The sequence below is a fragment of the Mchenga conophoros genome, linkage group LG5, assembly GCF_057382185.1.
Source record: "Mchenga conophoros isolate Kocher_MC1m ecotype Shallow Benthic linkage group LG5, M_conophoros_male_GT1.1, whole genome shotgun sequence".
Lineage (NCBI taxonomy): Eukaryota > Metazoa > Chordata > Actinopteri > Cichliformes > Cichlidae > Mchenga > Mchenga conophoros.
The window spans coordinates 29980667-30007697 of record NC_140530.1 but is presented as its reverse complement, the minus strand read 5'-3'; the positions used below and the strand labels follow the sequence as shown (position 1 = coordinate 30007697).

At 40.0% G+C, this 27031-nt stretch overlaps 2 protein-coding genes across 5 annotated transcripts in view; one reads left to right on the top strand and one right to left on the bottom strand.

The window, feature by feature from the left end:
* st3gal8 (ST3 beta-galactoside alpha-2,3-sialyltransferase 8) overlaps window positions 1-6628 on the top strand; it is a 35212-nt gene extending 28584 nt beyond the window's left edge. For all 3 annotated transcript variants that reach the window (XM_085274783.1, XM_085274781.1, XM_085274782.1), the window contains exons 7-9: window positions 517-562; window positions 1083-1202; window positions 2015-6628. In XM_085274783.1, the coding sequence (XP_085130909.1) occupies window positions 517-562; window positions 1083-1202; window positions 2015-2245 (397 nt within the window). In that variant the 3' untranslated portion in view covers window positions 2246-6628. The remainder of the gene's footprint in view (window positions 1-516; window positions 563-1082; window positions 1203-2014) is intronic.
* unm_sa1614 (un-named sa1614) lies at window positions 4809-26771 on the bottom strand. Of its 2 annotated transcripts, XM_085274779.1 has the most exons (29): window positions 26227-26771; window positions 25865-26040; window positions 22243-22315; window positions 22021-22166; window positions 21348-21422; window positions 21072-21121; window positions 20824-20953; window positions 20645-20730; window positions 20480-20555; window positions 19936-20016; window positions 19744-19841; window positions 18558-18627; window positions 18347-18434; window positions 18135-18183; window positions 17579-17751; window positions 16239-16372; window positions 15391-15482; window positions 15120-15306; window positions 14858-14943; window positions 14648-14763; window positions 14012-14079; window positions 13146-13253; window positions 12455-12737; window positions 12180-12347; window positions 11972-12035; window positions 11194-11237; window positions 10420-10574; window positions 9864-9989; window positions 4809-9245 (listed from the first exon to the last, which is right to left on the bottom strand). In XM_085274779.1, the coding sequence occupies exons 2-29, from the start codon at window positions 25988-25990 to the stop codon at window positions 9171-9173; spliced, it is 3027 nt and encodes a 1008-aa protein (XP_085130905.1). In that variant the 5' UTR covers window positions 25991-26040; window positions 26227-26771; the 3' UTR covers window positions 4809-9170. The 2 variants fall into 2 exon arrangements, with proteins under 2 accessions (XP_085130905.1, XP_085130906.1); XM_085274780.1 differs by having other exon boundaries at window positions 12189-12347; window positions 25865-26771.
* Window positions 26772-27031: the final 260 nt, after the last annotated feature.

Here is a 27031-nt window from a genome sequence, read left to right as displayed (position 1 = left end):
CATCCTCACAAGAACCATTCTTATGGCCCTCCTCAACTACGGCAGCTTGGCTTGGCACACCAGAGACCACAGGCAAAACAGGCGCTTGAATCACACCAGCTTCCACCAACTTGTCCACTACTAAAGCTTTCAAATCACATCTTACGGAGATTTTTTGAGACCTGCATCTGAAAGTGATCCACAATTTGCAGCAAATCGTTTTTGTGACAGCTATTTAAAAGCTCAATAGATGGGGCATCTATAAAGTGCTGTAAACAAAACGCAGCCGACATAGCGCCTAAAGTGATAAGGCTACTCTAAAACGAACGCCCCCCCTAACCCCCCCCCCCAGGGACAAAGACCCTCTATGAGGGATCCCGGGATATATATCTCTTATATATAAGAAAGAGAGAGAAAAGTAAGAGTTGCATATGTTTATACACTAATATACATGAATGCAAAAAGATAAAAAGAAACGTGGCACACTGTAAACATATATGACCTGTATGTAAGTGTTTGTGTGTGTCTTTTTTTCAGGACCTACATGAGGGTGAAAGCAAGAGTGCACGCTGATAAAGACAAGGTAAATTATGATCTCGACTGATCTCAGTTTTCTCTACAGCGCTTTCTGTTGCTATTTTTACTTTCAGCTTCACCCTTTTTTTTTTTTTTTTTTTGCTGCTGCTGCTCCTATTTTTAGTTCTTAGTTTTATCTACCAGTATTTACAAGATTTTAAAAATTGCATTTGCTAAAGAATAAGGGAACAAAGATGAGCAAATAAATCTTTGTAGTATTTTTATTTTTTAAGACAAGTGAGAGTGAAGGAAGTGTCTATACCAGAAACCACACATGATGAAATCCACACTTCTGGTCTGATCTGGACACAGATGCCCCACTACATTTGATGTTCAAACATGACCTGTTATACATTTCCTTATTTTCTGTCATATCTACCCTGATAAACTCAGGGGTTGCAACAAGAGTCTTTTTGTAAGTACACGGGGCTTATTTTGGAACTGTGGGCAATGCAAGCCTACTCTTGTGTAAAACACATCCATTTTAAACAAACTGTGTGTGTGTGTGTGTGTGTGCGTGTGTGTAGGTTGTTGTGGTGAACCCAGTGTTCTTTAAGTATGTTCATGAACGTTGGAACGAGCATCATGGTCGCTACCCGTCCACCGGCATGCTGGCCATCGTCTTTGCTCTGCATGTCTGTGACCAGGTAAGAGGAAAGTAAAGACTGGGTGTAGAGAGAAAAACCACATTTGTTCTTTCTTTTTTTTTTGTATATTCACAAAATATGGTGTTACTAACCAAAAACAGACTAGTCCAAATAATATTGTAGCATGTCCAGACTAGCAAGTCATGGCAATACAACCAAGACTAGAAAAAGTTGCATTTCCTGCGAAAATGCAGTTTGAATGCCGTGTAGTGGAATCTGCTAAAAAACAGCTGAAGAAGCAGAATTATCTGCTGAAAAGAGGTGTAGAAGCTGAACTGCTGAAGACAGTTGTATTTGAAAGGGTAGACTGAAGAATGTCAAGAAAGCAGAGTGCACGCAAACGGGAGAAGATGTGCGGCAACCGCCACAGGTAGGATTCGAACCTTTGCTACCAGGTCTCACGGCGGCTGCTCATCCCACTGAGCCAAACCAGTTCCGGTCCCAAACAAAGATGTGATGAGAGAAAAAATGTGTACTGTGCAGAAGAAGCTGAATTGTGCTGAAAAAAGGTGAAGAAGCAGAAGTTTGTTGTGAAAAGAGGTGAAGAAGCTGAAAATTCTGCTGAAAATGGGTGAAGAAGCTGAAGTTTGTGTTGAAAAGAGTTAAAAAAGTTGAACTGTTACCTGAATATAATGTTGCCATAAGCGGGATTCGAACCCGGGCCTTACAGCATTCACACAAAAATTAATATGTGAGGGTAGAAGTCACACATGAAATGAAGCGTATAAAAGCGGGATGTATTTAGTATCAGTATGACCTGTCAGCAGTGTGTCATGCATGGTTGATGAAATAGCTTCCTTCTCTCTGTCCAGGTGTCAGTGTTTGGTTATGGTGCAGACAAGCAAGGAAACTGGCATCATTACTGGGAGAAGAATCAGTTTGCCGGAGCCTTCAAGAAGACTGGCGTCCACAGCGCTGATTTTGAGAATCAGATCATCCAACACCTTGCCAACGAAGGCAAGATCACTCTACACCTCAACACAACCACATCCGTGCAGACAGAACTAGGCACCAACGACAGACTGGCACATAAACTCAATTGACCTCTACCTGGCTGATCGTCAAAACACCTGGCTGTCCTCTGGCACTCAAACCAAATCTGAGCCAGTTTTTAGACCATACATTTGTTGTTTTGGGTAGAAATTAGACTCCTGCACTTTTTCTGTCAGTCACCACAACTGCCTTGAGTCAGACATCCAGGAATGCTGGAATGAATGTTGTTAAGCTTTTTCAGACAGCTGAATTACCTGTGGACACATCTGTGAGGCTTATCTAATTTAGAGATCCCCTGCCTCTTCCAACGTTTGCTGGCTGAAAGAAGTTAAAGCTCAACTCAAAAAAATCAGTCTGTTTTTCTAGACCTAAAACCAACTTTCCTGACGTGTGCAACTGCTGGGATAGACCACAAAGACCTTTGCTGTGAGCTGGAAACAACCACAAACTTTATTTTATCCTATCTTTGTTTTTATTGGATTTTATAGGTACACAGGGATAACCTTTGTTCTCTGTCTTTTTTTTTTTTTTAAATAAAAGCACTTTTTCCTTAAGAAGAAATGGTGGAAAGAGGCCGAGTGAAGGAAGTGTTCACTTGGCCACATAAGATTTCTTGCATTGTATATCATTTATAATCCCTCCATTTTATTTGATCCTAATTTTAACACAAACCGTCCTGACCTAGAAGATCATGACAAACTTTTTAAGCCTTGTTACTTCTGCATTTTCAGAATGTAAGCCAATGATACTTGGAACTTCCTGTCCTGTCTTGGTTCTCAGCCTGTGTGATTCAGCAGTCTGCTGCAGTCTCAAGGTTTGCAGCTGATTTCATCCAAAATAGGGAGATTTTAGTTTTCTAATCAACGCACATAACCCCCTGTTGTATCCAACCTTCATTGGAGTAGTAAAGTCAGGAGAACCAGTCCTTCTGTTGCACGTCAATACAAAAATACTCAAAATGTGGTGATACTTGAAACCTAAACTTAGTTATTGAAAATATAAGGGCTGATATTGGCACATCACAGGTAATATCAGTTCAGATGTGGATACTGTATTGTTCTTTCAATCCCAGTTTAAAACCACTCCTGACGTCCCTCAGTGTACACTGTAAACTCCAAACAGATACAATTAGCTTTTCTGGTAAAAGGTCCTAGATTATTTTGTCAACCTTCGGTAACATCCTCTATAGAGTTAACCCGTTTCATCTTTAAACTTTAGGCCTGGTTTCTTCGCCCCCTTTAACAGGTAGTGCATATCTTTTATGTTCACATTTAACCTATGTCTTACGAGCTTTTAATCTCCTAAACACATTTTCTGGAACAATGGTTCTCTGTGCTTCTTTTTGGGGTTTGAGCACCGTGAACTTGAAGAGTTAACAGCAGGCAAAAGTCAGTGCAACTGACCTATAACACTGAAGGGTCAAGCAGCAGCATGTATGAATGCCACTGATGGAGCTTTGAATCACAAACTTGACAAGTGACATGACTGTTTGAAGGCACTGGACGTGATATTTGCCATGCTGGGAGTTAACCTACAAGAAAAGACTGAAAGATTAACAGAGAAGAAGAAACAGCTGAGTTGGGCCTGTGTTTGCTGGAGATTTGAAGGCCACACAGGACACTGTGAGAAGAGGGACAGGGACCAGTGAGAGGTCAAGCCCGGACGAGTTCGAGTGAGAGAGTACAGGATATAATTGGATTGAAAATGGAGGCTGAACTCATGGAGGTTTAGGATTGTCCACCACAGAGAAAGATAAATACATGAACTAACAATTACGTGAATGAATAGAAAACACACATACACAAATTGTTACATGTGAAATTATTTTTGGAAAGGATCAGAAGTGAGACAGTTTGAATCCACAGCTCAGTGCAAGGATGCATGAATTAAACCTGACTATAAAAATACACATGCAATGAAGAAGCAGCTTGCACCTCTTTTCCCGAAAATCAAACTTGCAGCGTAACATCTCATAGTCCATGTCCACACTGGGGCCGCTGCCTGAGAAGAATTCATCTCTGAGCGGCAGCCGCTGATCTGGTCTCAATGTCAACTCTCCTGATGTTAAGAAGAAATTCAAATTGGGACACAAACGAACCGGGCGGAAACACCAAATATTAACCCCGATTCTTTTGTTCCCATGATAAAACAGAGCAAACCGACTCAGAGTGTGTTAAAACATTTATATTTCTTTTTATTAAATCATCTTCCTGGAGAGAGAGACCCCTGCACAGCCCAAAACGCCAGTTGCAGGATCATTAACATTAGAATCATAAACTTTGTCTCATATAGGTATTATTTTGGTACTTTACACGTCACAGTTTCAATACAACCATTGCTTATATGGCAAAGTTTCTCTTTTCTGTCTGGCTTCCTGCATTTATTAATACGCTGTACAGCTCTACACTTCCTGTTTTCAGTCTGGCTGAGCACTTAGTTTGAGTCAAAAGTGGCCTTTTCTCTACAAACCTTCATTATTAAAGTACATAAAACAATATAATAAGAAAATAAGGATACTAAGGATATATTAATTACATGACAGTTACCAGCTGATGTTTGCAAGCCTGGTTACTAACTAGACTTTAGATTCGTGTTAAGCAACAGACTGCATGCTTTTGGTTTTTGTTTCTCAAACTTTTGCTCACCAAAATTGGACCACAGACGTTTTTGGTTGCCTGATAGTACAATCAGGCACATCAGGCCATGTTATTCAAATTTGGCACTTACAGCTGCCTACATGTGATTTTATTTCATTTCGAAGCTAGCCTCAAGTGGCCTTTAGAGAAAAGCATTTCTACTTTGGGTTTCCTTCTTGACATTAAGTAAGAAATTCTATATTAGTAGCAGTCATCACAGTAGTAGGAGTAGTTTCTCCTTGAGAACATGTGGGTTTTGTAAAGATTGGGGGGGGGGAAAGGAGCATGGCAGCTTTGAAGTATGTTGACAAAGGCAGATTCTTAACCAAGACAAAATGGTGACTAATGGATGCAGTGTGATGCACTGTCCAGAAACCAGTGGGTGATGTCACAGAAACTATTATGTCTTTTATATAAAGTCTGAGGAATCATAACTTTTGGGCTTCACACAGTTGGGTCACATGTGCCATCGTCGATGTGGGCAGGAGGTAAATATAGTATTGGATTTTTATCTAAAAATCTTAATACTAAAAAAAACATTTTTATCTTGTTTTTATTTTTTTTTAGTGGACTTTTTAAGGTTGTCATGAAGAGTCTGTAATTTGTCTCTGATCTGCCCCCTACTGGATGTACTTTTTAAACCACAAGTTGATGAATGCAACTGTTTGCTTTGTAATTCTGTGCATATGTGTACTTTAAAAAATGGCTGTTATAAGAAACAAACAGCCTGCTGTAGTAATGAGGTTGGCGTGTTGTTTTAATGCAACAAAAATGTGCATATTTGTGGTGACAATGTAGACATATATATACAAATAAGCCAGTGTGAAACCACCCTGAGACTGATGGTCAGTGAAAAGATCAATTTGCTCCAAAGAAAAATGTTCATACAATGTGTTGTCCAACACTCCTCTTTACCAAGTATAACTGTACAAGGTTGGTAGGATATTTTTTTTAATTTATTTATTTTATTGTCTGAAAGGAAAACAAAAGTCAGATACCATTAATGGAGGAATTAAAAAAAACAACCCTTTGAGAATCACAAGCAGGCTGAGGACTTCTCAAAAAATTCAAATGCTGAATTTTCATTTGGAGGATGTTGCTCTGTCATTGGTGTTAGCTTGAGTGAAGCGTTTACCCTTATCTGTCTGGAACAAGTCAGTGTCTTGTAAATCCAACTGCTGCATCGCCAGAAGCCTTAATGTTAATATGAAACATCTGCTGCTTGCTCTAAACTTTTTCCATTCACTGCTGAGATCTAAACCTTTGTTGCCTTGTCCAGGAAGGGAAGGAAACTTCCTGCCAAATTACCTGGGAAATTATCCAGTTTACACACAGATGAGGAATGCTTTAATATGCCAGAAAACGACAGAGCAGCAGCCCTTCTGAGTCCTGAGCTGGATTGTTGTAAACAAGTTTACTTTCTCACCTTTAACAAAGGAGTTTGTTGTGACTTTAAATCCAAAGTTGTGCTCAATGACTCTCTGCAGTCTTCAAATGTAGAGTTTTATTTCCATTGCTAGGTGCAGATAAATCCACTTAGTCAGCTGCTCGTAATTCCATTATAAACATCTGTACATGAGCTGTAGATTTAGTACAAAGTGACAACAAGTGACCAAACGTGTTCGGCCTGTGGTACCATAGCTTTAATTCGGCTCGTCATGCAAGTTTCATTTAACAAACCTGCTGATTATCAGTCCGTTTATAGAGGCCAAACTGACAGAAGCATTGAAACAACAGATAAAAATCCTGAATCCACCGCTGTCACTTTGAATGAAATAAAACTTTTTTTTTTAAAAACAATTCATGGGTTTTTGTTTTTCTATTTGAAAAATTGTCCGTACTCTGGAGGTAAGAGCTGAACTGATCGTCTGTCGAGTTTGTCTATAAAAGCTGATTCGTACGCCAATGAATTTCTGCCACTATGCCAAATTCTTTTTTTCTTTTTCTTTAAATGAAGATGTTTTAACAAGAACTGTTTTCTTTCATGAAAATGTTTTAGAAAAAAAGAATCAAGAAGTTTATACAGAGATGCTATAAGGAAAGGTCTTTTTACAACCCCTGGCAAAATTATTTTAGGGAAGAAAAAAAAAAAGTTCTCCAACCTGCAAAGCTCATCTGTCAGCTGTTACACAAGAAAGCTGGAATCAGCTTGATGGAGAATGTTTTTTTTTTTTTTTTCATGGATGAAACCCAGTGTTGATGTTATGGGGGAGCTTTGGGGGTCTATTCACGAAGGTCAGCTGAATTCTGACATTTTTCAACAGTGTTTAATTTGAATCATGCTCGACTTACTGCAGCTCAAGTTAATTATTTAGTTAACAGCGGCTCATTGACTCTGTAACAACTGCAGTAACTAGTTTGACATTTGGAGGAGCACATGTGCCTGTGTAGGTTGGACTTGTGGAAGTACTCTCCTTAGTGTTTCTTTGAAACTAAGGAGAGGTCATTCATCCAGAATTATGGATACGGTTGCTTGTTTTTCTTTAAAGTTTTGTGTACACACACACACTTTTTTTTTTTAGATGTTTCTTTTTAATAACATAGCAAAATGAGTTGAGCAAAATGCCTCCTTGTCAAAACTAGTTTCCCTTCCAGTACATGTGCTCAGGCCATTGCATAAGCCTGAGGGGAGGTACTTTGATCTTCTTTATCAAAAAAGTATTACATTTGGTTGAGGCATGTTTCATAAAGCCAGAGCAATTAAACAATTTGTTCATTTGCTAGACAGAAGACTTTTTTTTTTAAACTCTTTTTAATAATTCCAAACTTTTTTCCAGGGGTTATTATAAGCTGATATGTTGTTGTAACCAGGAATGGAAGTAGTCAAGTTGAGTGGCCACAGGTCACTAAAGTACAAACAATGCCTTAAAAAGCAAAATGCTGTTCTAAATTCAGTCTGAATGGGTGTTAGTTACATTATGCTAGGATGTCCAGTACACAATTCCCTTTTTGTTTTGTGTTTTTGCCTCATTAAATGTACCACATAACATGGTGCCTCAGTAGAACTTATTCTATATTTTACTAAAAGTTTTACACAAATCATACAAAATGTGCTATATGAAGTTCCGGTGCTTAGCTCACTATTACGGACCTAATAAAAGAATTACACAAACGATTAATGGGAAAATAAAACATGTAACATTAAAAACTCTTATCCAATTATTATTATTATTATTATTATTATTGAACATACATTAAGAAGATTTGTGTTTTCTCTTAAAGTCATATCCAACACATGCAGGTTATGCACAATGATTAAATTCTACTGTCTTAAAGTACCAAGTTTGTCTATTTTTGTGCTTTACTTTTGTGCTTGATGCCATTACTTGAGTATATATGTATATTACATAAGCTTCTTTTTTTTTTTTTTAATTGTTGCTTAAGTTTAACTATGTCTAAAATAACTCAGTACTTTTACTGAGATTGAATTTTAGGTCTTATTTTTCTCAAATAGCCAAATAAAATAATAATTATAAAACTTTCCATCCCTGGTTATAATGTTAATACAACGGTTCTTCTTAAAACAGAATTATTTAATCACGACAGAAGTAACTCATTATAATGAGAAGTTTTGAGACTTGAGCACTGAGTAAATTCATTTTGCAAACGTGGCAGCAACACACTGCTGTGTTCACTGAGGCGATGTGATATCTTGGGACATCGAAGGCAACTGGAAGGAAATGCGAGTCTCCCATGAAGTCCACCTTTCATATCTCACTTTAGAGCTTTGGTCCTTGGCATCTCAGAGTGTTTTGTGCTATCCGGGTAAGCAGCTGTAACCAACAGATCTGATCAATAATATGGCCTGAGTCCGGGTCTATCGAAACCTAAAATGTGGCAGCAGTAGCTTGTGTGTTTTGGCTAGCCACAAATTCAGAAAACATAAATAAATTATAATAAAATCAAAAGAAAATGAGGCCCAGATTACCTTCAGAATAAAAATCCAGGGGATTGCTGTTTCTTGTGATTTGCCCTTTGTGCTTAAATATTTTTTTGCTTTTTGAGTAAATAAATAAAGTCCGGGCTACAGCAGCCTCGAGTGCTGGCTGTTTGGTCTGTCCGAGGCTGTCTCATTGTTTTTTTCCTGACCTAACTGGAGCCACATAAAAATAATGTGTTGTCTTTACTGAAGGTCATCCATAATGTTTCCATGGTAACTGAAGGCATGAGGAACACCGGTTGCTGTGACAACCGTGTCAGGACCATGAACATTTGAAGCCTCTGAACATCTGACCTGGTCCATCTGCAGATCAGGTGTTCTGATGTGGTTTGGTTCTCCAGAGCTCTGCGGTGATCTGGATTTGTGCTGGTCTGAGGTCAGCCCAGTTCTGGTTTCACATCAGTCAGACAGCGGCTGGACGAATGAGGACGGAAACAACCCTCTCTGGTCTGGTTCTTCCTCTATGTAACCATGCTACACAGAGAGAGAGAGATGTTTACCTTAATGTTCACTGGACATGTAGTCAAACAGAGGTTTGAAGAGTGAGAGCCACTTGAGTGGATCACTGCAAAATTTTGCCTTCGTATTATGTACTTTTTTTTTTATTCTAAAGGAGGGGTAAAGATTTGATTTTGAGCCCTGGTAACTTTTTAAGCAAAGGTAATATCAACAGTAAAACGTATACTTTAAAAAAATCTATATTTCTTTTTAATGCTCATCATAGAAAGATGATCTATAAAAGCTACTGAGGTTCAAGAGCACTTTCACAAATGGTGATGCCATTTTTTCCAGAGAATTAGTTAATAGCAGTTTGATTTCATACATGCTGATGACTAATATAAGCTGCTCTGGCACAGGTTAGAGTATCCTAGCAAGAACTGAACCACCTTTGTTAGCAGTGAAAATCCAGCTAAACCCAAAGTTGATCCTATAAGCTTTAAATTCTCCTTACCAGAACAGGCCTCTGGGCATATGTTTCAGCTGAAGTACAGACTTAAGTTCAGAGGACAGATGAGGTCACACTGTGAGACTTTCTCCAACCCGCCGGCCGAGGCTCTAATGAGAGGTCGGGTTGGTGATACTGATACCTACCCACCAATCATTGTCCTCCTGTCCCAGGACCACCAGCACCTGGCCCTCAGAAAAGCTCAGCTCGTCATGGTGGTCGGCCTGGCAGTCATACAGCGCCTGAACCCGACGACTGGATGCTCCTCGAGGCTAATTGATACATACCAAATCAGGTGTAACATTATTGCTCATGTATCACAGTGTAGCAATTATAATTTCATTGTACTGCCAATTGGAATTTGTTCCTCTGTTGTCCAAATATGATATCGATTCACTTCTTTCATTTTATGCTCATTCTTTGTACCTTTTGCTTGCATAACTACTGTACCTGCACACAAATTATTTGAATTATACCCCTTTACTATTAAGGATTTCTTGATCATTACTATGCAAATTGTCATGACCACTGATCAAAGACCATGAGTACTATTCACAGAGAGTTGGGCAATGGCTGTAATCACAGCATTGAAAGATGATGGCAAACGTGTTGCGGAAGCAACTGGATTGTGATTTTTTTTTTCTTCCTAACATTAAAACACTGCAAGGTTGATGGGACGTTAAATATTTTCAAAAATCTCACCAGTGATCTACGAGGAAGTGGTTGAGGGGCGGAGCCTCTGCTTTCACTTTCAAAGCTCTGAGAGCGCTGATTGGATGGAGAGCCATTTATTGGTGCCTTACTGTTGAGGATCTGGAAATGGGAGGAGCCACTTTCACTGTCCGCCCTCCGAAAACCTCAGACAGAAAGATTCAGGTTTTAAGTACATTCTCGTTCATACAGGGACAATAATTACATTAAATATATATTTTACAATTTCATAATAGAGAAAAAATAATCATTAAAATGCATTATTAATTAGTCATAAGTTTTAAATGACCTGAAATGACTAAATTAAATTATTTTTAAAAAAAATAATGCGTTTTTGTGCATGTAAAGTAATACATGTTTGCATATATTAAATAATGTGAATATTAATCTCTAAATTCAATTCACTTCTTTGTCAGATAAAATAACCATTTTTTTGGAACAGTCACAAGCAACACATGTGCTGTAAATAAGAAAAAGCAGCAAATCCTCAGATAAGATTTTGGAATTTTCACTAAAACTGCAGATAAATTTTGTTTTAATAAAAATAAATAAATAAAAAAAAAAAAAACCATCATAGAAGTCAGTGTAAACTCATAGAAGCCAAAATGTATCCTCAGATTTTGTCTGCTCTTCTGCTCTCTGGTTAAAGACTGTAGGTGCACGCTGTCTGTAAACATTTATCACAGATAGGCATAATGGATTTAACAGACTCTTGATACGTAAAACAGACTCAGGTCTCAGAAGACGTTTTGGGACAGGAAGTACCTCTGTCAGATCGTTCAGTCAGTGAGCTGAGAGGAGAAGCTGGACTGGAAAAACAGAGACAGACAGGGAAGAGAAGGAGTCAGTGTTATTGTCTGTGGTGTTTTGAAGCTCATCACACTGACCTGTATTTCACCTCCTATCCACCAGAGGTCAGTACAACCTCAATTTATCTAGGTAGAAACTGCTTCACTTTGTTTAAGAATAAAGTTCCAGCTTTAACCTTTTATGTCCTCTTTAATTCTTTTACAATCATGTATGAAATAATAAACCAACAATATTCATATCTGCTGTCTGTCCCAATAAATTTACTCTGACAGATTTTGAACAAATTCAAATTTTAGGATCTCTCCTAAAATTAATTTGTTTCTATTTTGCTTAAAACTTTGTTCTACGGGTTTGAATTCTGAACAACAACATGAGCAGAATAGCACCTCGGTCTGTGAGACATCCCTTCATCGCACATCCAATTATAAGCTTCATCAGCAAAGGTTAAATTTTAGCTTCTTTTTTTTTTTTTTAAAGCTAGGATACAAAAACACAAAATTCAGTGGACCATTTTAGAACACTGGACTGTACATACAAACTCCTGTAGTGCTCCTGGAGTTTGTATTCATACAAAAAACAAAAAAAACAACAACACACTTTTACAAAATAATAAAGAGACACAACCGGTGTTGTGATCATCAATGCAGCAGCTATTGCACCAATGATGATCACAACACTGGTCATGAGACAGATTTTTCCTGGATGTGCTCGATGCAGTGCTGTGGATACTCACACACACTTCCTGAAGGAGGAGTCTGGACCACTGTATATCCTGGGACTGGCTGGCAACCCATAATCTACACACACACACACACACACACACACACACACACACACACACACACACACACACACACACACACACACACACACACACACACACAGTTAATAACATAGTATCCTTCTGACTGATTAATTACAGTGTGTTTCTCAGATATTACCGTGCTTACTGGACTCAGAGCAGCTCCGCTTGTGTCGGACGGCGATCGGAGAGGGAGGGGTAATCCTTCTATTTCCTGTCAGGGGAAAGAATACCTCACCCTCTCCCTCTTCTTCCTCCCCCATACCATCTCCTCCAGACGGAGGTGGAGGAGGAGGAACATTGGGAGCTGAAAGCCAAAAGAGAGCATTGAGGTTTTTCATTCAGGCAGCAGGTAAAGCCAGAGAAAGACGTTGAACCAGATAAAACATTTAAAAAATGTTTATATAAGCTGACCTTTGACCCTGGGAGGCAGCGGGGGCGCAGGAGAGGATGGAGGAGGAGGTGGTGGGCTGGGGACGGAGCCAGCGGGATGGCTGTGAAGCTCCATAGCCATGGCGAGTCTCCTCCCCACACTGAGAAGGCCTCCAGCTGGTCCTCCGGGTGTTCCAGAGGACGACAACGTGACACAGGAGGAGTTGGACTGACTGAAGCTGAAGGGACGGGAGGAGAAGGAGAAGGAGGGGGTGAAAGAAGAGGATGAGGAGGAAGTGGAGCGCTCCTTTTTCAACGGACCATTCTGAAACAGAGGGTGAAGCACATGAAGACGTTAGCAGAGAGAAAGCAGTGAACAATTTATAAAGATCGATAGCTTAAAACTCATTATGAGCATCATGACTAAACTGCAGATTTTATGCACAAAGACTTTTACTCTAACGAGGAAGGGAGCCAAACATGTTTATTTCAAACAGAGTACAAACCAATGGGCTGCACCATAACCCAATAAAATAAGGATTATTTCAAATTGTGAACTGTGCAAAACTCCGATAGCAGAGTAGAGTAAATCATAAATACAAGTAACATATCCCCCTTATACTTATATATGAAAGCAGAACATGAAGAAAAGGCAGTGACATCATTTAAATTACTCTGAGGACATTTTTTTGTAAAAATCTCAACTCAGCAGCCTGTCAGTTGCCATGGTTACCTTGTCATCAAAGTCATCATCACTGTCGTACAGGTCGTCATGACGAATCCTCCACTCGTACTCCACATGGACGTGATGGTCAAACTGGTTGGACTGGGCTTTCTGCAACTGCACACACACAGTAAAATATTTGTAAATGAGGATCACCTTCAAAGACAAGGGACAAGGCTTTAGGAGCTACTGACCTATCAGGTTTGAGCAGTATTTGACTGCATGCTGCTTAACAATCTATGCTGAGAGTAAAAGATGGTCAGTTGAGGATAGGTCCAAAAACTAGGTGCCTCTCTATAGACTGCCTTTAAAATGCCAGATTTTACAACAGAAATTCACTTGTTTACAACCTGCTAAAATAATTAGTTTCAGCTCTGTATCTGTTTTGCTCTTTTATAAAAACTACACAGGTGTTCAATGTGAAACTTTATCAACGCCTTTTGGTTAACAGGTAAGCAAGTAAGTACCGTTTCACAGGCAAACAGTCACAAACCACTGCAACAGAGTAAAAATATTAAGGGCTACAACAGCAATACAAAATCAAGTTAAAACACAGACTAAAATTAACAGGTAGGTGACTTAAGCTCACTATAGACAAGATAGTCTGCTAGCTTTGACCTCCACTTATATGACTCACTAAACTGGGGCTTTCACCATGTTTGACGCCTTTTTAAAGATATAAGATGCATTGCTGTGCAGTTAATTATAGTAACAGACCATCATTTATCTTGCTAAATACATTTTTTAAAAATTAAAAAACTAGTAATTTAGTCCTCTGGCATCTTGGTCAAATATGGTGATAACACAGTATAACAGGTGGTTACTGATTTATCAGACAGTCTGATGTGAATCTGTAATCAGAGCGATGACCTCACCAGTGCCTCACAATGGGTGTGCTTCAACCTGCGGCTCACATCCAGAGCGGTTTCTCCTAACTCGTTCTCTGAAATAAACGGTTAAGATATTAATTAATAATGAAATAATTACCAAATATCATCAGTTTATCCAAGTCACCAAAAATATTCTACATGTAAAAACCTAAAAACTGTGCGTTTTACTTATTGTCTGACAGTCCTCCTGTGTTGTTGTTTTTTTATTGGGCCTCATCTATTGGCTGGAGTCGATGGGCATGGGTGCAGAAGGCAGGTGACTCTACATGGAGAGTGAGGCTGAAGACCTACAACTCTACAGACACTGATCTTCTGTTTCAGGTTATCTTTAGTTTGTCTTTGCGATCCTTACTGTGAACCTCTGGATGATGTGGTTGTTTGAAATAAAGAGTGTTTTATCTTTGGGACAGTAATCCTGGTGAACTCGGATTATTTTGGATGTGAAGAGTCTGACATTTTTCTCATATGCTTTATCAGAATGACATTAAATAACCTCTACACACAGTTGATGCTCAACTGATAAATGAGAGCTCTGACAGATACATTATACAAGTGTGTGTGTGTGTGTGTGTGTGTGTGTGTGTGTGTGTGTGTGTGTGTGTGTGTGTGTGTGTATATTACTGATGTGTGTGTTGGCTCTGGCTCTCAGCAACAGCTTCACACAGTCGGTCTTGTTGTGTAGACAGCTGTAGTGCAACGCCGTGTTTCCCGCTGATGTCTGTGTATCAACATTAGAGCTGACAAAAAAGAAAAAGAAAAACATGCAGGTAAACACAAAGGTACACACACACACACACTGAGGTGTAACAAAGGTTTCCATAGCAGACTGACCAGTTCTGAGCCAGGAAGTCCAGGATGTGCAGTGATGTCCTGTCAGCCAGTAGGACAGCTAAATGGAGCGCTGTCTCTCCTTTCTCCTGATGGCAAGAAAACAATCTCTTGAGATTATGTTGTTCCCAGATTATTAATACCATGCATCTTAATGTAGCTGTGCGTGTGTAGCTGATTATACCTGGGGTTTTTTATATCTGTATGTGTGTGCGTGCAATCCAACATGCACATCAGTGTGCCTGTATCAAGTATGTTTAGCTACCTGTATGTGTGCGTGCAGTGGCTGGCTCAGCTCTGCCCTCTGAGCGTACAGCTGGATCAGAGTGTAGATATCGCAGCTCTTGGTTGCCTCCTGCAGACGAAGTCGCAGCGCCGAAGTAGAGCTATGACTCCGCCTCACAAAGTTAACATCTTGATACTTTGACAGGATGAAGTCTTTACGCTCCGGCCTGCACGTCAAAAATATACAACATCAGATTTGTTAGAGTGTGAAATATTTCCTTTGAGTGTGTGCACCTGTGTTCGTCTCTTACATGTGGCTGTGTTGAGAGGGCTTCAGTGACGGACTCAGCAGGTTGGCTTCCAGTATTTCGTTAAAACCAGAATTACCGACATTCCTGGCCAACTGGGAGATACAGAGAGAGAGAGAGAGAGCTCACAGTCAAGGGCAAACAACATGAGGGCCATGTAATACCCATTCAGTGGGTATTGTATCAAGAATAAGAATCATCATGATTTTTAACCTCAGAATAAGCTAGATTGGATTAGTTGGGGGACTCTCTCCCAACTCTGTGTGAACGGTACTCATGGCTAGTTTCAGTCATGACTGAAGTAGTAATTTGGATGAGTGACGAAACGTTTCTCCCACTGAAAACGCTACGCCCAGATGAACAGAATCAACTTTTGGGGATTTACTTACCTGGATGATTGAGAATGCATCGAGATGTAACGTTACAATCTTTTTCAGTTTGTCAGAGGTCACTGCTGACTGAGAATTGGAACTTATTATGTCTTGCATGGATATAAATCTCTTCTCTGAATTAACATTAAATAACCAAGTTTGACATTTAGTTAAATATTTTCTAACATTACATATGTCAGAATAAACCACACTGCACTGAAATAGTAAAGATCCAGCTGCAAAGCAATGGAAATGCACAGCAGGAAAAAAAAGACTCTAAACGTTGAAACTACCTGAGAGTTTATCTCTACAAATGTCTTTGATAACTGTTCACAAAGCTAACTGAAACTATGACACATGCTAATGACAGTTCTCAGCTGAGCACATGTAAATGCCCTGCACAGTAGCATTTCAGACGTGAACCCAGTTACACCTGGAAAGCATGACTGATAAGCTCATTAGCTAACAGGTCTGACCTACCAGCAGGTCTGAGGTTCCCAGACTGTCCAGGCTCAGAGACTGGATCCTGGAGACGTGGACCCCCATTTCCCTGTGGATGCCTGAACACTCAATACAGGTCAGGATACCCAGGTTTGTAGACAGCCACCCAGGATCTACAGTAAGAGAGGTCAAGGTCAAAGGTCAAGGTCAAATTTATTTATATAGCACATTTCCAGATAGAAGATGCTGCACAAAGTGCTTAACAATGTAAAAATGGCATTAAAAAGCAACAATGTAATACAATAATAACAATAATAGGACAATAAAAGAATTAAAATAATAACTAAAACTATTTGAAATAAGACCAAAATGCTTGGGCCATAGTGTGTTAAAAGCCAGGGCATAGAAACGTGTCTTTAGTAGTGATTTAAATCGATCAAGTGTTTGTGCAGATCTAATATTTAGGGGGAGACTATTCCAGAGTCTGGGACCTGCCACAGAGAAGGCTCTATCGCCATGAGATTTGAGATAAGTCCGTGGGATGGACAGCATTAATTTTGAGCTTGACCTCATGGTTTTTCATGGAGCATAAGCAGAGAGGAGCTCAGACAGAGAAGGAGGGGCTCGGGCATTAGGTGACTTAAAAACAAAAAGTAAAAGTTTAAATTGGATCCTGTAGGAGACAGGAAGCCAGTGTAGAGAAGCTAAAACTGGGGTTATATGCTCTCTCCGGTTGGTACCAGTTAGCAGGCGAGCAGCTGCATTTTTGACCATCTGAAGACAATGAATGGAGGCCTGGTCGAGACCAAAATACTATGAATTGCAGTAGTCCAATCTGCAAGCAAGGAAACGGTGAATGGCACGTTCAAAGACATTAGCCGGGAGGTATGGTGTTACCTTGGCTAGCTGTCTAAACTGAAAGAAGCAGGAAAAAAAAAAAAAAAGAAGCAGGACTGGACTACTGCACTCACCTGCTTATTCAATTTAAAACAATCATCAATGTAGACACCGAGGTTTTTTACATGTGTTTTACAGGAGGAGGAAAGGGGGCCCAGAGTGCCATCGATGTGATTATTGACAAAGCTGCCAAAAATGACAACTTCAGTTTTATTTTCATTTAGCGAGAGAGATTTTTTCCACATTAAAAGCCTACCTTGGCACAAACCACCTGATTGTAGAAATACAGACTGCTAATAAGAAATTATATAACATTTAGCAGATAAATATTAAATACACGCTTGGAATTAAACTAAGCTATTCATTCAACTGTCTTATTTGCCACAAAATAATCTTTCAATTATTTGCTTGATTAAATATGACACAATTAAATCAGTAATCTCTTCGGCATAACATCTAGTGTACTTTATTGGTTTGATTACCTGGTGCGCCACAGTCACAGCAGCTGTTGTTTCCCGGCATCCGTTTGATGTCATCGGTGATGGCTCGGGTCAGATCCTCCACGCTGCTCTCACTCCCTCCTCCTCCTTTTCTCCCCCCGTCCAGAGCCATACTCAGAGCCTCCTGCTTGCTGTTAGTGAGCACTGACATCCAGCTGAAAACAAACAACACTTCTTAATAATGTGTTCTCATTTTTAGACCCAAGATGATGTGAGCACCACAAGAAAAGAGTAGTCCGACAATTTACCACCATTACTATATTAAAAACACACACACGGCCGCTGACATCTCAGTCCAACCTCTCTCAGACAGCGTTTCAAGAGACATGCATCTCACTTCTTTAGGTGCAAAGTTTGTGGAGCAGCAAAGGAAACTCCCCTTCTGTCTAACTAAACATTTTCAGACTTGTAATGTTTAGTGTCTAGTGTCACATGTGCAATCATACTGCCCAAGACCTGCAGAAACATAACTCATACTGTACGTGTAAACTTAGCAGAGTGGCCCGTTAACAACCTGCCCGAAGAAAGTTTTACTTACGCCACACACTCAGCTTCATCTTCAGCCAGGAAGTGGTAGGTCCGATTATCTGCAGGAAAAGGTGTATCTTATGCTTACAGAGACGTATTTATACAGTACATAATACTGATTACATGCATTTAAATTTATATTTGGATGCATGCAGTTTTTATCTTGTGTTAAATTATGTACGACTTCAGTGTACATGTAGAATAGCATTTAGTGACACTTACGAGAGATAAGGTCAAAGCATTTCTTATCCTCCACGCTGGGTTTAACCTGACATGTGAGCAGGTTGAGTCTGGTGGGAGGTTTGTTCGGCTGAAAAGCAGAAAGAACGCTGCTGATAAGATTCAGTTAAAACATAGACAGCAAAGAGAACTAAGCCAAACAGATTTTTCCTGATGTTTTTATCTCTTTATACATTTATACACATGCACTCACAGTAGCATGCGCGATGGTCAGGTAACAGTTGTGAACTGAACATTTCCTCTTCTGCCACATTTTCCTCAACCTGTAACACAAACACAGTTTTAGTCCTTTTAGTGATCCTAATAGCGCTGACTATCACCAAGTGTCTTAGTGCCCTCGCTCTGTAGCAACTTATCAATAAGGAAGACCACCCTATAGTTTTGGTGATTAGCAGATTGCCAGAGTAGCCCTTCATTTGCTTGAAACACATACTTGTCTACAGCAAATTAGTAACTGTCAGGGAATACACATTTTCCCTAGCATACTTTGGTCTCCAGTGGGTTGCCAACCAGTCACATGTGTAACTGAGGCCTTAGAAAAGCATAAGTTTCAGGTACTCTCCCTTTAAACCTCCTTTCAAACCCGAAATCTACAGCCATGTTTTATATACAGTCTGTAGGTGCACACAGAGAGATCTGTTCCCTGATTTTCACAATAAATGCAGCATCTTCCCCCATCCAACATAAATATTTTGGAAAACATCGACCAGTCTGGAGGGAACAAATTACAAAGGCCGGTTTCTTGCCATTCCATAATCCACACACACAAATATAAGTACGAATCCAGCACATGTGCAATGTCGCTCCTTGTCAGTTCAATATCTATATCGCCAGTTCACAACAGCTGCCTCAAGGCACTTCATTTTGTAGGGTAAAGACACCACAATATTAGAAAGAACAGTGAGAATAAAAGAGTGCCTTAAGCTATGAGACACAAGCCTTTAAAAGGAGATGATGCAATGACCATGATTATATAACAACATTAAACCAACGGCTGCAGGCTGATGTTGGTTAAGTGGTCCAAGAACTATTCAAATTCAAACAGTCAGTAGCACCAAAAAGCTTAAGGACACTCCATTAAGAGCACAAGTCAGATACATTTTTCTAAATGCGTTATTAATGTCGAGGAACAAATGTCGGTCAAGGTGAAGATACTTTTAACTATTTAACATTGTTTATATGAGTTGCCCTATTTTATCAACGCTTTGGTACCGTTTGTTTTTAAAATTTAAATGATTTCTTTAAAATACTGCAATTGAAAAAAAATCAGTACTACCAATGCAGTTTGCACATTAAGAGTAATTGAGGCATTTAACTTAATTGCACTGCTTTGTGAATGTTTAAAAAGGCGTGCAGGTTATTTTATGTTGTGTGTTTACCCGTCACTCTTCTTGTAGAGGAATCCTGTTCTCTCCGTCCCGTACTGTTTGTCTCCCAGCAGCTGATGCATATTGTACACCTGCTTAGGCAAAGAGTCCTACACGCACACACACACACATGTGCAGACACACATTCATTATTTTGCATGTCCAAACAGCAAAATAGCGCACATATGTGTCTGTGTCTCTGACCTGCTCCGTGTGGACGACCGGCCTCAGCTGATCTCTGAGTGTGCACAGCTGTCTCTTCTCCTCATCCTGACGTTGCTTCACCTGCACACACAAACAGCTCACCTGCAGAGCTCAGCTAATCCAGGATCACATGCTGCTGCCGCGCTTACACCGTCCAAATCTCACTCAGCAAATTTCCATTTTTAGTTTTGGAGTAAATCATCACGAGTTTACTTCTCATGGTATATTACATATGTAGAGAGCTGGAGCTGATCAGTTACTGTATGAATGGATGAGTTTTGATCATGTGACTGCAGAGTCAGGGCACAACCAAGCGGCAAAGTATAGTTCCTCAAGGCTGGCTCCAAAAGGAAAGTCAAAAAGAGAGTAAATCACTTAATTTCTTACTTCATGTAATGTCTCTATTCTGTATGTTGTATTCTTCATAATAATAATTTTTTTTAAAGTAAATGACTTGATTTTAATCTCTGTGCAAATCATTAACAATCTGCCAGCCGCACTTAAAGGCTGCTGCTAGTGTTGCTGCTGTTAGCGCTTCCTGTACCGTGGTCAGGACTCCGTTGAGCTCATCCATGTACTGCTTCAGCCTCTGAGTGGTGGAAACGCACTCCTGCAGGAAACTGAACACAAACATAAAGATGTAGTAAATCGAACCATTCCAGTTTACTGTATGTAGCTTTGCCAAAGCTGTGTTTGTGTGAGCTCCTACTTGTTGTGGCTATGGTAGTGTTTGATGAGGTTCTGCAGAAGGTCGACTCCTCGCTTCGTCTTTATCTCATTGACCCTAATTAGATACTGAGGGAAAAAGACAAGAAGCGATTGAAGGAAAGCTGCACATTTAAAAAATAAAATAAATAAGAATGGAAATGAAGGGGAAGAGTCACTGACCTCACACATGCTCAGTTGGAAGGAGCGTCTCTCCTTCTCCAGCTCCTCCGCGATCTCTCCTCCGCTCACCTCACTCCTCACCATCCCATACTGCCGAGCTAACTCCCTCTTCTCCTTCTCCACCTGTTTACTGCACACACAGTTTCAAGACTTTAATTTAAAAATCTTCCTGCCCCTAATACAAACGTATTAAAGTTTCCAGTCTTAGATACTAGCAAATAAACATAAGTTAATTCAGTGTCACTCACAATCTGCTCTCATAATCCCTCCACGCTCTTTCAAAAGGCTTTTTCAGATCCTAGGAGACACAGAAGGAAACTGGAATTAGAATTATTTACCTTACTGAACACAAGCAGCAGCATCCTGAGGCTAAACAGTAAAAAAAAGACTACAAAGATTCATTTTTTTTGACTGAACTCTGGTGAAATGTTGACAGAAACACTGGCCAGAGGCTCGTGACTGTTATAGTTCATACGAGTTATTTAGGTGGTATGAATGCACTAAGCAAAGATGAATGTCCTCACCCCCTTCACCTCCCTCAGGTCTCCTTTAACCAGAGAGTCCAAGAAGAAGTTGATGTTGTGGAGCATGCTCTTTAGCTGAACACAGAGAAACATAAATTATCTAAAGGGAAAACACATACTGCTCAAAGCCATCATGGGTAACACTATGAACTGCTTAACATGAAAAACATTAAGACAGTTTAGGTGATTATGACTTTGACAGAGAGCACAAAACCATATGACACAAGGATTGTGTCACGAGCTCACTACGGTCTACTGCCGTCCAGATGTATAGTAATTAGAACTACAGTTTGGTCTTAAGTTAGGTCCTTAATCGGACAGTGACAGTAATGTTGCTTCTGTACACCAACACAGCGGATTTAAATAAAGCAATCAAAATATGAGTACCTCATTTTCAAACCCCAGAATAACTGGACAATAAATGATAATAAAATGCACTCGTCATAACATAGAACCAAAAAGTCTGTATTTAATCATGTAGCTGATGCTGGTCAGTCAGTCATTTTGCAAATGAACTCATTATGCGCTCCTCGACATGGGGCTTTCTGTAAAGGAAGGAGGCAGATATTTTCAAACTAGAGCAAAGACTCATTTTAAGGGTTTTTTCAAACTGAAGTTACAGATTTTTAAGTAGAAACTCATCAGCTGGAGGTGTTTTGTTGCTATCACTCACCAGGTTTTTCATGGGAGAGAGGAGCTCTTTGGAAAAGTCCGCCAGGCGGCAGAAGGCGGAGCCAACCTCCGTCTCTCCGTTTGAGTGACAGTTGACCGACAGCTTCTCCATCGCGTTAATGTACTGCTCCAAATGAGACACGTGTTCTGACACAGAAATGCTGTTAGTAAAGGGAACAATACGGGGATGTGCATGTGTGCGTGTATATTTTGGGGTGTGTACCTTGACCTGATGTGTATTTGGCTTTTGCAGCTTTCTTCATCTTCTGTAGCACCAACCTGTCGCTGTCCAGAACCTGAAAAAAACAAAAACAAACCATACACACATTAATAAAGAGTGTGTGGACCTGCAGTGTGTGCATGTGTGTGTACATGTGCATGAAGGGGAGGTGGTAGTAATTCACCTGCTGACTCAACATACACACAGAGGACAAACTTGATGACATCGCTTGATGGCAGCAACGTTCCTGTGTGAGAACCATCGTCTGATCACTAAAAATCTCCACATGAAACTCCACAGTGAAGCTCTTCTCCCCATTCTGAGAAGATGTTAATTTTTTACCTTCAGCAGTTATTAACAGGTTAATAGTTTGTATAACTATTTCTACATGATTATTTCTGAATGTGTCAGACCACATATCTAATGGAGGCTGCCAGTTTTCATGCGCTGCTGCTTCTTATTGATTATTAAGTACTTTTTTTTTGACACTACAACTTGAGTGTGGAAATGATGATTGATGGTTGTTATTATCGCAGTTGGAAATGTTAGGGTTGAAAATACTGTGTTACGTCAATAAACCACCACAAATTTCAAATTTTATCATTTAATTACATTTAAACAGCTTCAGGGTTTGCTTGATTTTTTCACATTCAACTTTCAAAGGTGTCCTTATGACCTAGATGTTGACATAAATGCCATTAAAATTAAAGAAAAGTGATAATTATGCAAAAAAATATGACAGGAACTAAACAAATGACCCTATCTGCAGCAGATTTTGGGGTATTCATAGCATTATTAATATGCTCTACTTTATTGTCAAACAGTGAAATAACATTTATCTTTGCCTGTTGGGAATTTATCTTTGGACAAGCTTGGACTGTCTATATGTTGCTTATTATTCGTGGCTTTAAAACTTTGCACACATGAAATAAATGTCACTATAAACAGGTGGTATGCCACCATATGGGTGTTTATTCTAAAAAATTTTTATAAATAATTAGAAATTATAAAATTAAATCTGTAATTTACAGTTTTTCAGCCTCCTTTGAATGCAGTACCAGTGTGCAAGCTAGAACATCCTTTACGTAATTATCCCTCTGGCCCCTTCTCTTATCATCAAATAACCATAGCTGTGAATGATTAATCTGTTGCCATGGTAACATATGCCAACACTGTTGGGGGTACATGTTTGGGGCAGAAGGGCAGTGTTTTTGAGGCCAGGCTCGGGGTCAGTAGCTCCACTGTTGAGGGAATTGCGCTGCCTGCTGGCTTGAGGGGCATCCCCATTCAAGCTCTCAGACCTCACACAGTAGCAGAGCAAATTTACAAACTGTTTAAGACCTTTAGTAGATTATAAAATGTTCTAACTTTAGACCTAATCACTTTAACATTAAGAAATTACTTCTGTATATGTAAATATTTAAAGGGCTTCAGTCCATTGAGTCTTCGGATGAAGGGTCCAAAATGTTTGCAAATTTGCATGCAAAGGGAGGTTTAGACAAAACTCTGATGTAAACATTTCATGATTTTGTTCCGCGTTTCCTTCTGAAATCCTGCAAGCACACTGCAAACTATAAGGGTGATATGAAAGTCGTGGCAGACAAATGGAAAAGAAACTGCTGTTACTGCAGAATGTTATTTTAGTCAAACTTCGTAGTGAGATACAGTCTGCTTTTTGTTTCAATTCAAGGATGTTCTGAAAGGCTGTAAACAACATGTCTGCAAATATAAGATGAGTAGTAGTTAAGGAACAGCTTTGTGCTAATTAGCCATGCTACCAATCTGCTGATTTAAAGAACCATTTGCACCCCTTGTGTTTTGACAAATTTTGCATAGCATGATTCTGTGTCTTCCTCCAAAAACTCAAAGTGACAGCAACACTTTGATTGTGAATGAAGTACAAAAGCTGGACTTCAGTGACTGAAGCATTTGTCTAACAGAAATGATCACATTTCTTCACCAATAAGCATTATAGCTCGAAGGGCGATTGACAGTAAATAAGAAGATTCATGTTTTTGATTAATAAGTAAAACATGGAAGATGTAGCTCTAGTATAGTCATTAAAAACAATGCACGAATTTAGCAAACAGTTGAGTGAATTGCTTTTTGATAAGGAATCTGATACTTTCCTCAAAGTACAGTAATACACGAATGCATTACTTTTTCTGTACGCAGTAACTAAGAATATATCTGAACTAGTAAAAATGATTGTCACCTGTCAAAACACTGCCCAGTTTACACAGCTTTTGTCTACAGCGGCTTTGATCTCGATATAATGGCGACAAGCTCAAACACTGCTGTTAAAATAAAACAGCTGAAGGGGTTTGGGCAATTTGACCAGGATGCCTTCCTGGAGATTTGTGCATCTCATTTGGTTTGGGAATGCTTCAGTGTGATCCTTGAAAACAGCTGGAGGCAGTGGTGGTGGTGAAGGAGGTGTGGGCATACAAACTGTATGAGGCCTGCATTGTACTCCTATAGAACCAAGTGTTGAGCTGGTGGTCAATGTCATGAAACCCAGTCATGACAGTCAAAAGCTTCTTGCAATAGCATTATATAGAGGTAACATTTTCTGCAACTTCTTTCATAAATGGCTCTGAAATTTAGTGAAAATAATGAAACATCCACACAGCAGCGAGAGTTCTGGAGCCGCTCAATGGATAATATTTATAAACCATAATGTTGTCAGACCTGTGACTAAACAAATGTTAAAAGACATATCGAGGTAAAACAGTCCAACCATCAGAACTGTGTGTTATAATGTGGATTAGTCTGTTTAACAAGAGTGTGGTGAGTCTATGTTTGTGTCAAAAGGTTGGGATAAGTAGCACAGACATTTAAATGAAATTGTGAATAGCAAGCTGAAAAGCCAACAACGCTAAGCACCAGGGGTCATCGTTAGTTAATGGAAACCGTCAATGGCAATAAATTCATAGTGCATAACCTCATGAATCACAAAGAAATTGACCTGCACACTCCTGGTCGCACACTCTGTGTCGTAGTTCTTTGACCCAACTCTCTTCACAGCGATGATCGTCGATATAAAGGCTGTTACACTTTGACACACAAGTTGATACTTGCTCTCTTTGCAAGTTTGAGGTTTTAAAATGCATTAGTCAAAGCAGGACTAAAAGGGAACCATCTAAACACAGCAGAAAGGCTGTGCTGTGCTTCACAAGGAGACAAATTTAAATCGGTTACATTTTTTTTGTACCAAGAAGAATTTTAAAAGGAATAAACTGTTTCATGCTTGCAGGCATTTATCATCTATAGTAAGTATGTATAAACAATTAATGTGCAAAGGTCTTTGTGATTTGTTAATCACATGCAAATAATATAAAAATGTTGTCATTTGTAGGAGACAGGGTTAAAAGGAAAAACTGTACATTTCACACAAAGAGGGGTTGGTATGAAGGATTGATTGGGGGCCACAGCTGCTCATTTTCCCCGGGGACCCTGAGCACTTAGGTCCGGCCATGAATGTAGGCTAGAAGCCAAATAATCAATTTACCGTGTACGGATAATCTCATTCATCAGGTAGCCTACACCCGTCCTGTTGAATCTGCACGATAAGCATCTTCAGACTGCTACCACTACCTGCTACCCCTCCTCTGTCAGTACTGACCTCCTCCAGCAGGTAGACTGTGTTCCTGCAGCTGATCATCTTGGAGGTGAAAGAGGAGGTAGTGGGAGAGTTCCAGTCCTCCTGAACCTCCTGGACGAACTCTGATACCGACACACACTCCGGCATTGTGCTCCTGAGGCCGGTAAGGACCGGGAGAGAACCAGGACAGTCCGGAACTGAAAGACCAGTTCCACACAAAAGACCGAGGACACCAAGCGCAACGTAGAGTCACCAACAACACACAAAAATTAAAAATACAGCTGAAACGAGCCCATCAGTGGTACGTCCAGACTCCCACAGTCCCGGTAAGAGAAACTAGCATCAACTGGCTGATTTAAAAAAAGAAATGGGTAATTAAAGACCTGCTGGGTGATTCCTCCTCCGTCAGTGTGAGTGAACCGCAGCATCAGCTTCTTTTCTCCAAACAAAGGTGGTTAAACCCAGCAGCAGATGAAAGCCCACCAGCCTCTCTGCACGAAACAACCAAAAGATTAAAACGCCGCCGGTTCACTGACGTCCTAAGATCGAGTCGGTCTCCGATAGAGCGTCTTCATTGAGAGAAAACCAGCAAACCCGCCCGTGTGTGGTCAGTGTGTGAACCCGCTGACAAAGAGCGGAGGAGAGGAGAGGAGAACCGGACCCACCGGGCACCGGTTCCGGGCTCAGATGAGACAATAAAAGCGGCTTCTGCTGTCGGCTTCAGCCGCAGCTTCATGTCTTCTCGTCACAGATATTTCTTTTCCTGCTTTTGCTCCTTTATTTAAACCGCATGGAGAGGCGCGTTCACGGTGTACAGCGGCGGAGCCCTCTGTCGCGGCCGCGCGCACTGCTGACCGGGAGGAGTGTGAAACGCACGCTCCTCCAAATAAACCTCAGCTCGTTACACCTGCGTCCTCTCGTTGTTCGCTTAAATCACTCAACCGGAGTTACATTTCCACAAACGGCCATTTTAAAGTTAGTTTCAAAAGAAAAGGAACCATGAAAACAGGATTAGCTACTCAAAGACCCCACAATCTGAAAATCCCTGTTTGTGCTTTTTTCGACTCGTTTTCAAAAAAAAAACAAATAAATTAAATTGGTTTCAGCCGGCAGGCTTAATTAGGACCAGCATGTAAGCGGCTAATACCTATCCAAAGACTTCATGCATATATATATATTAATTTAATT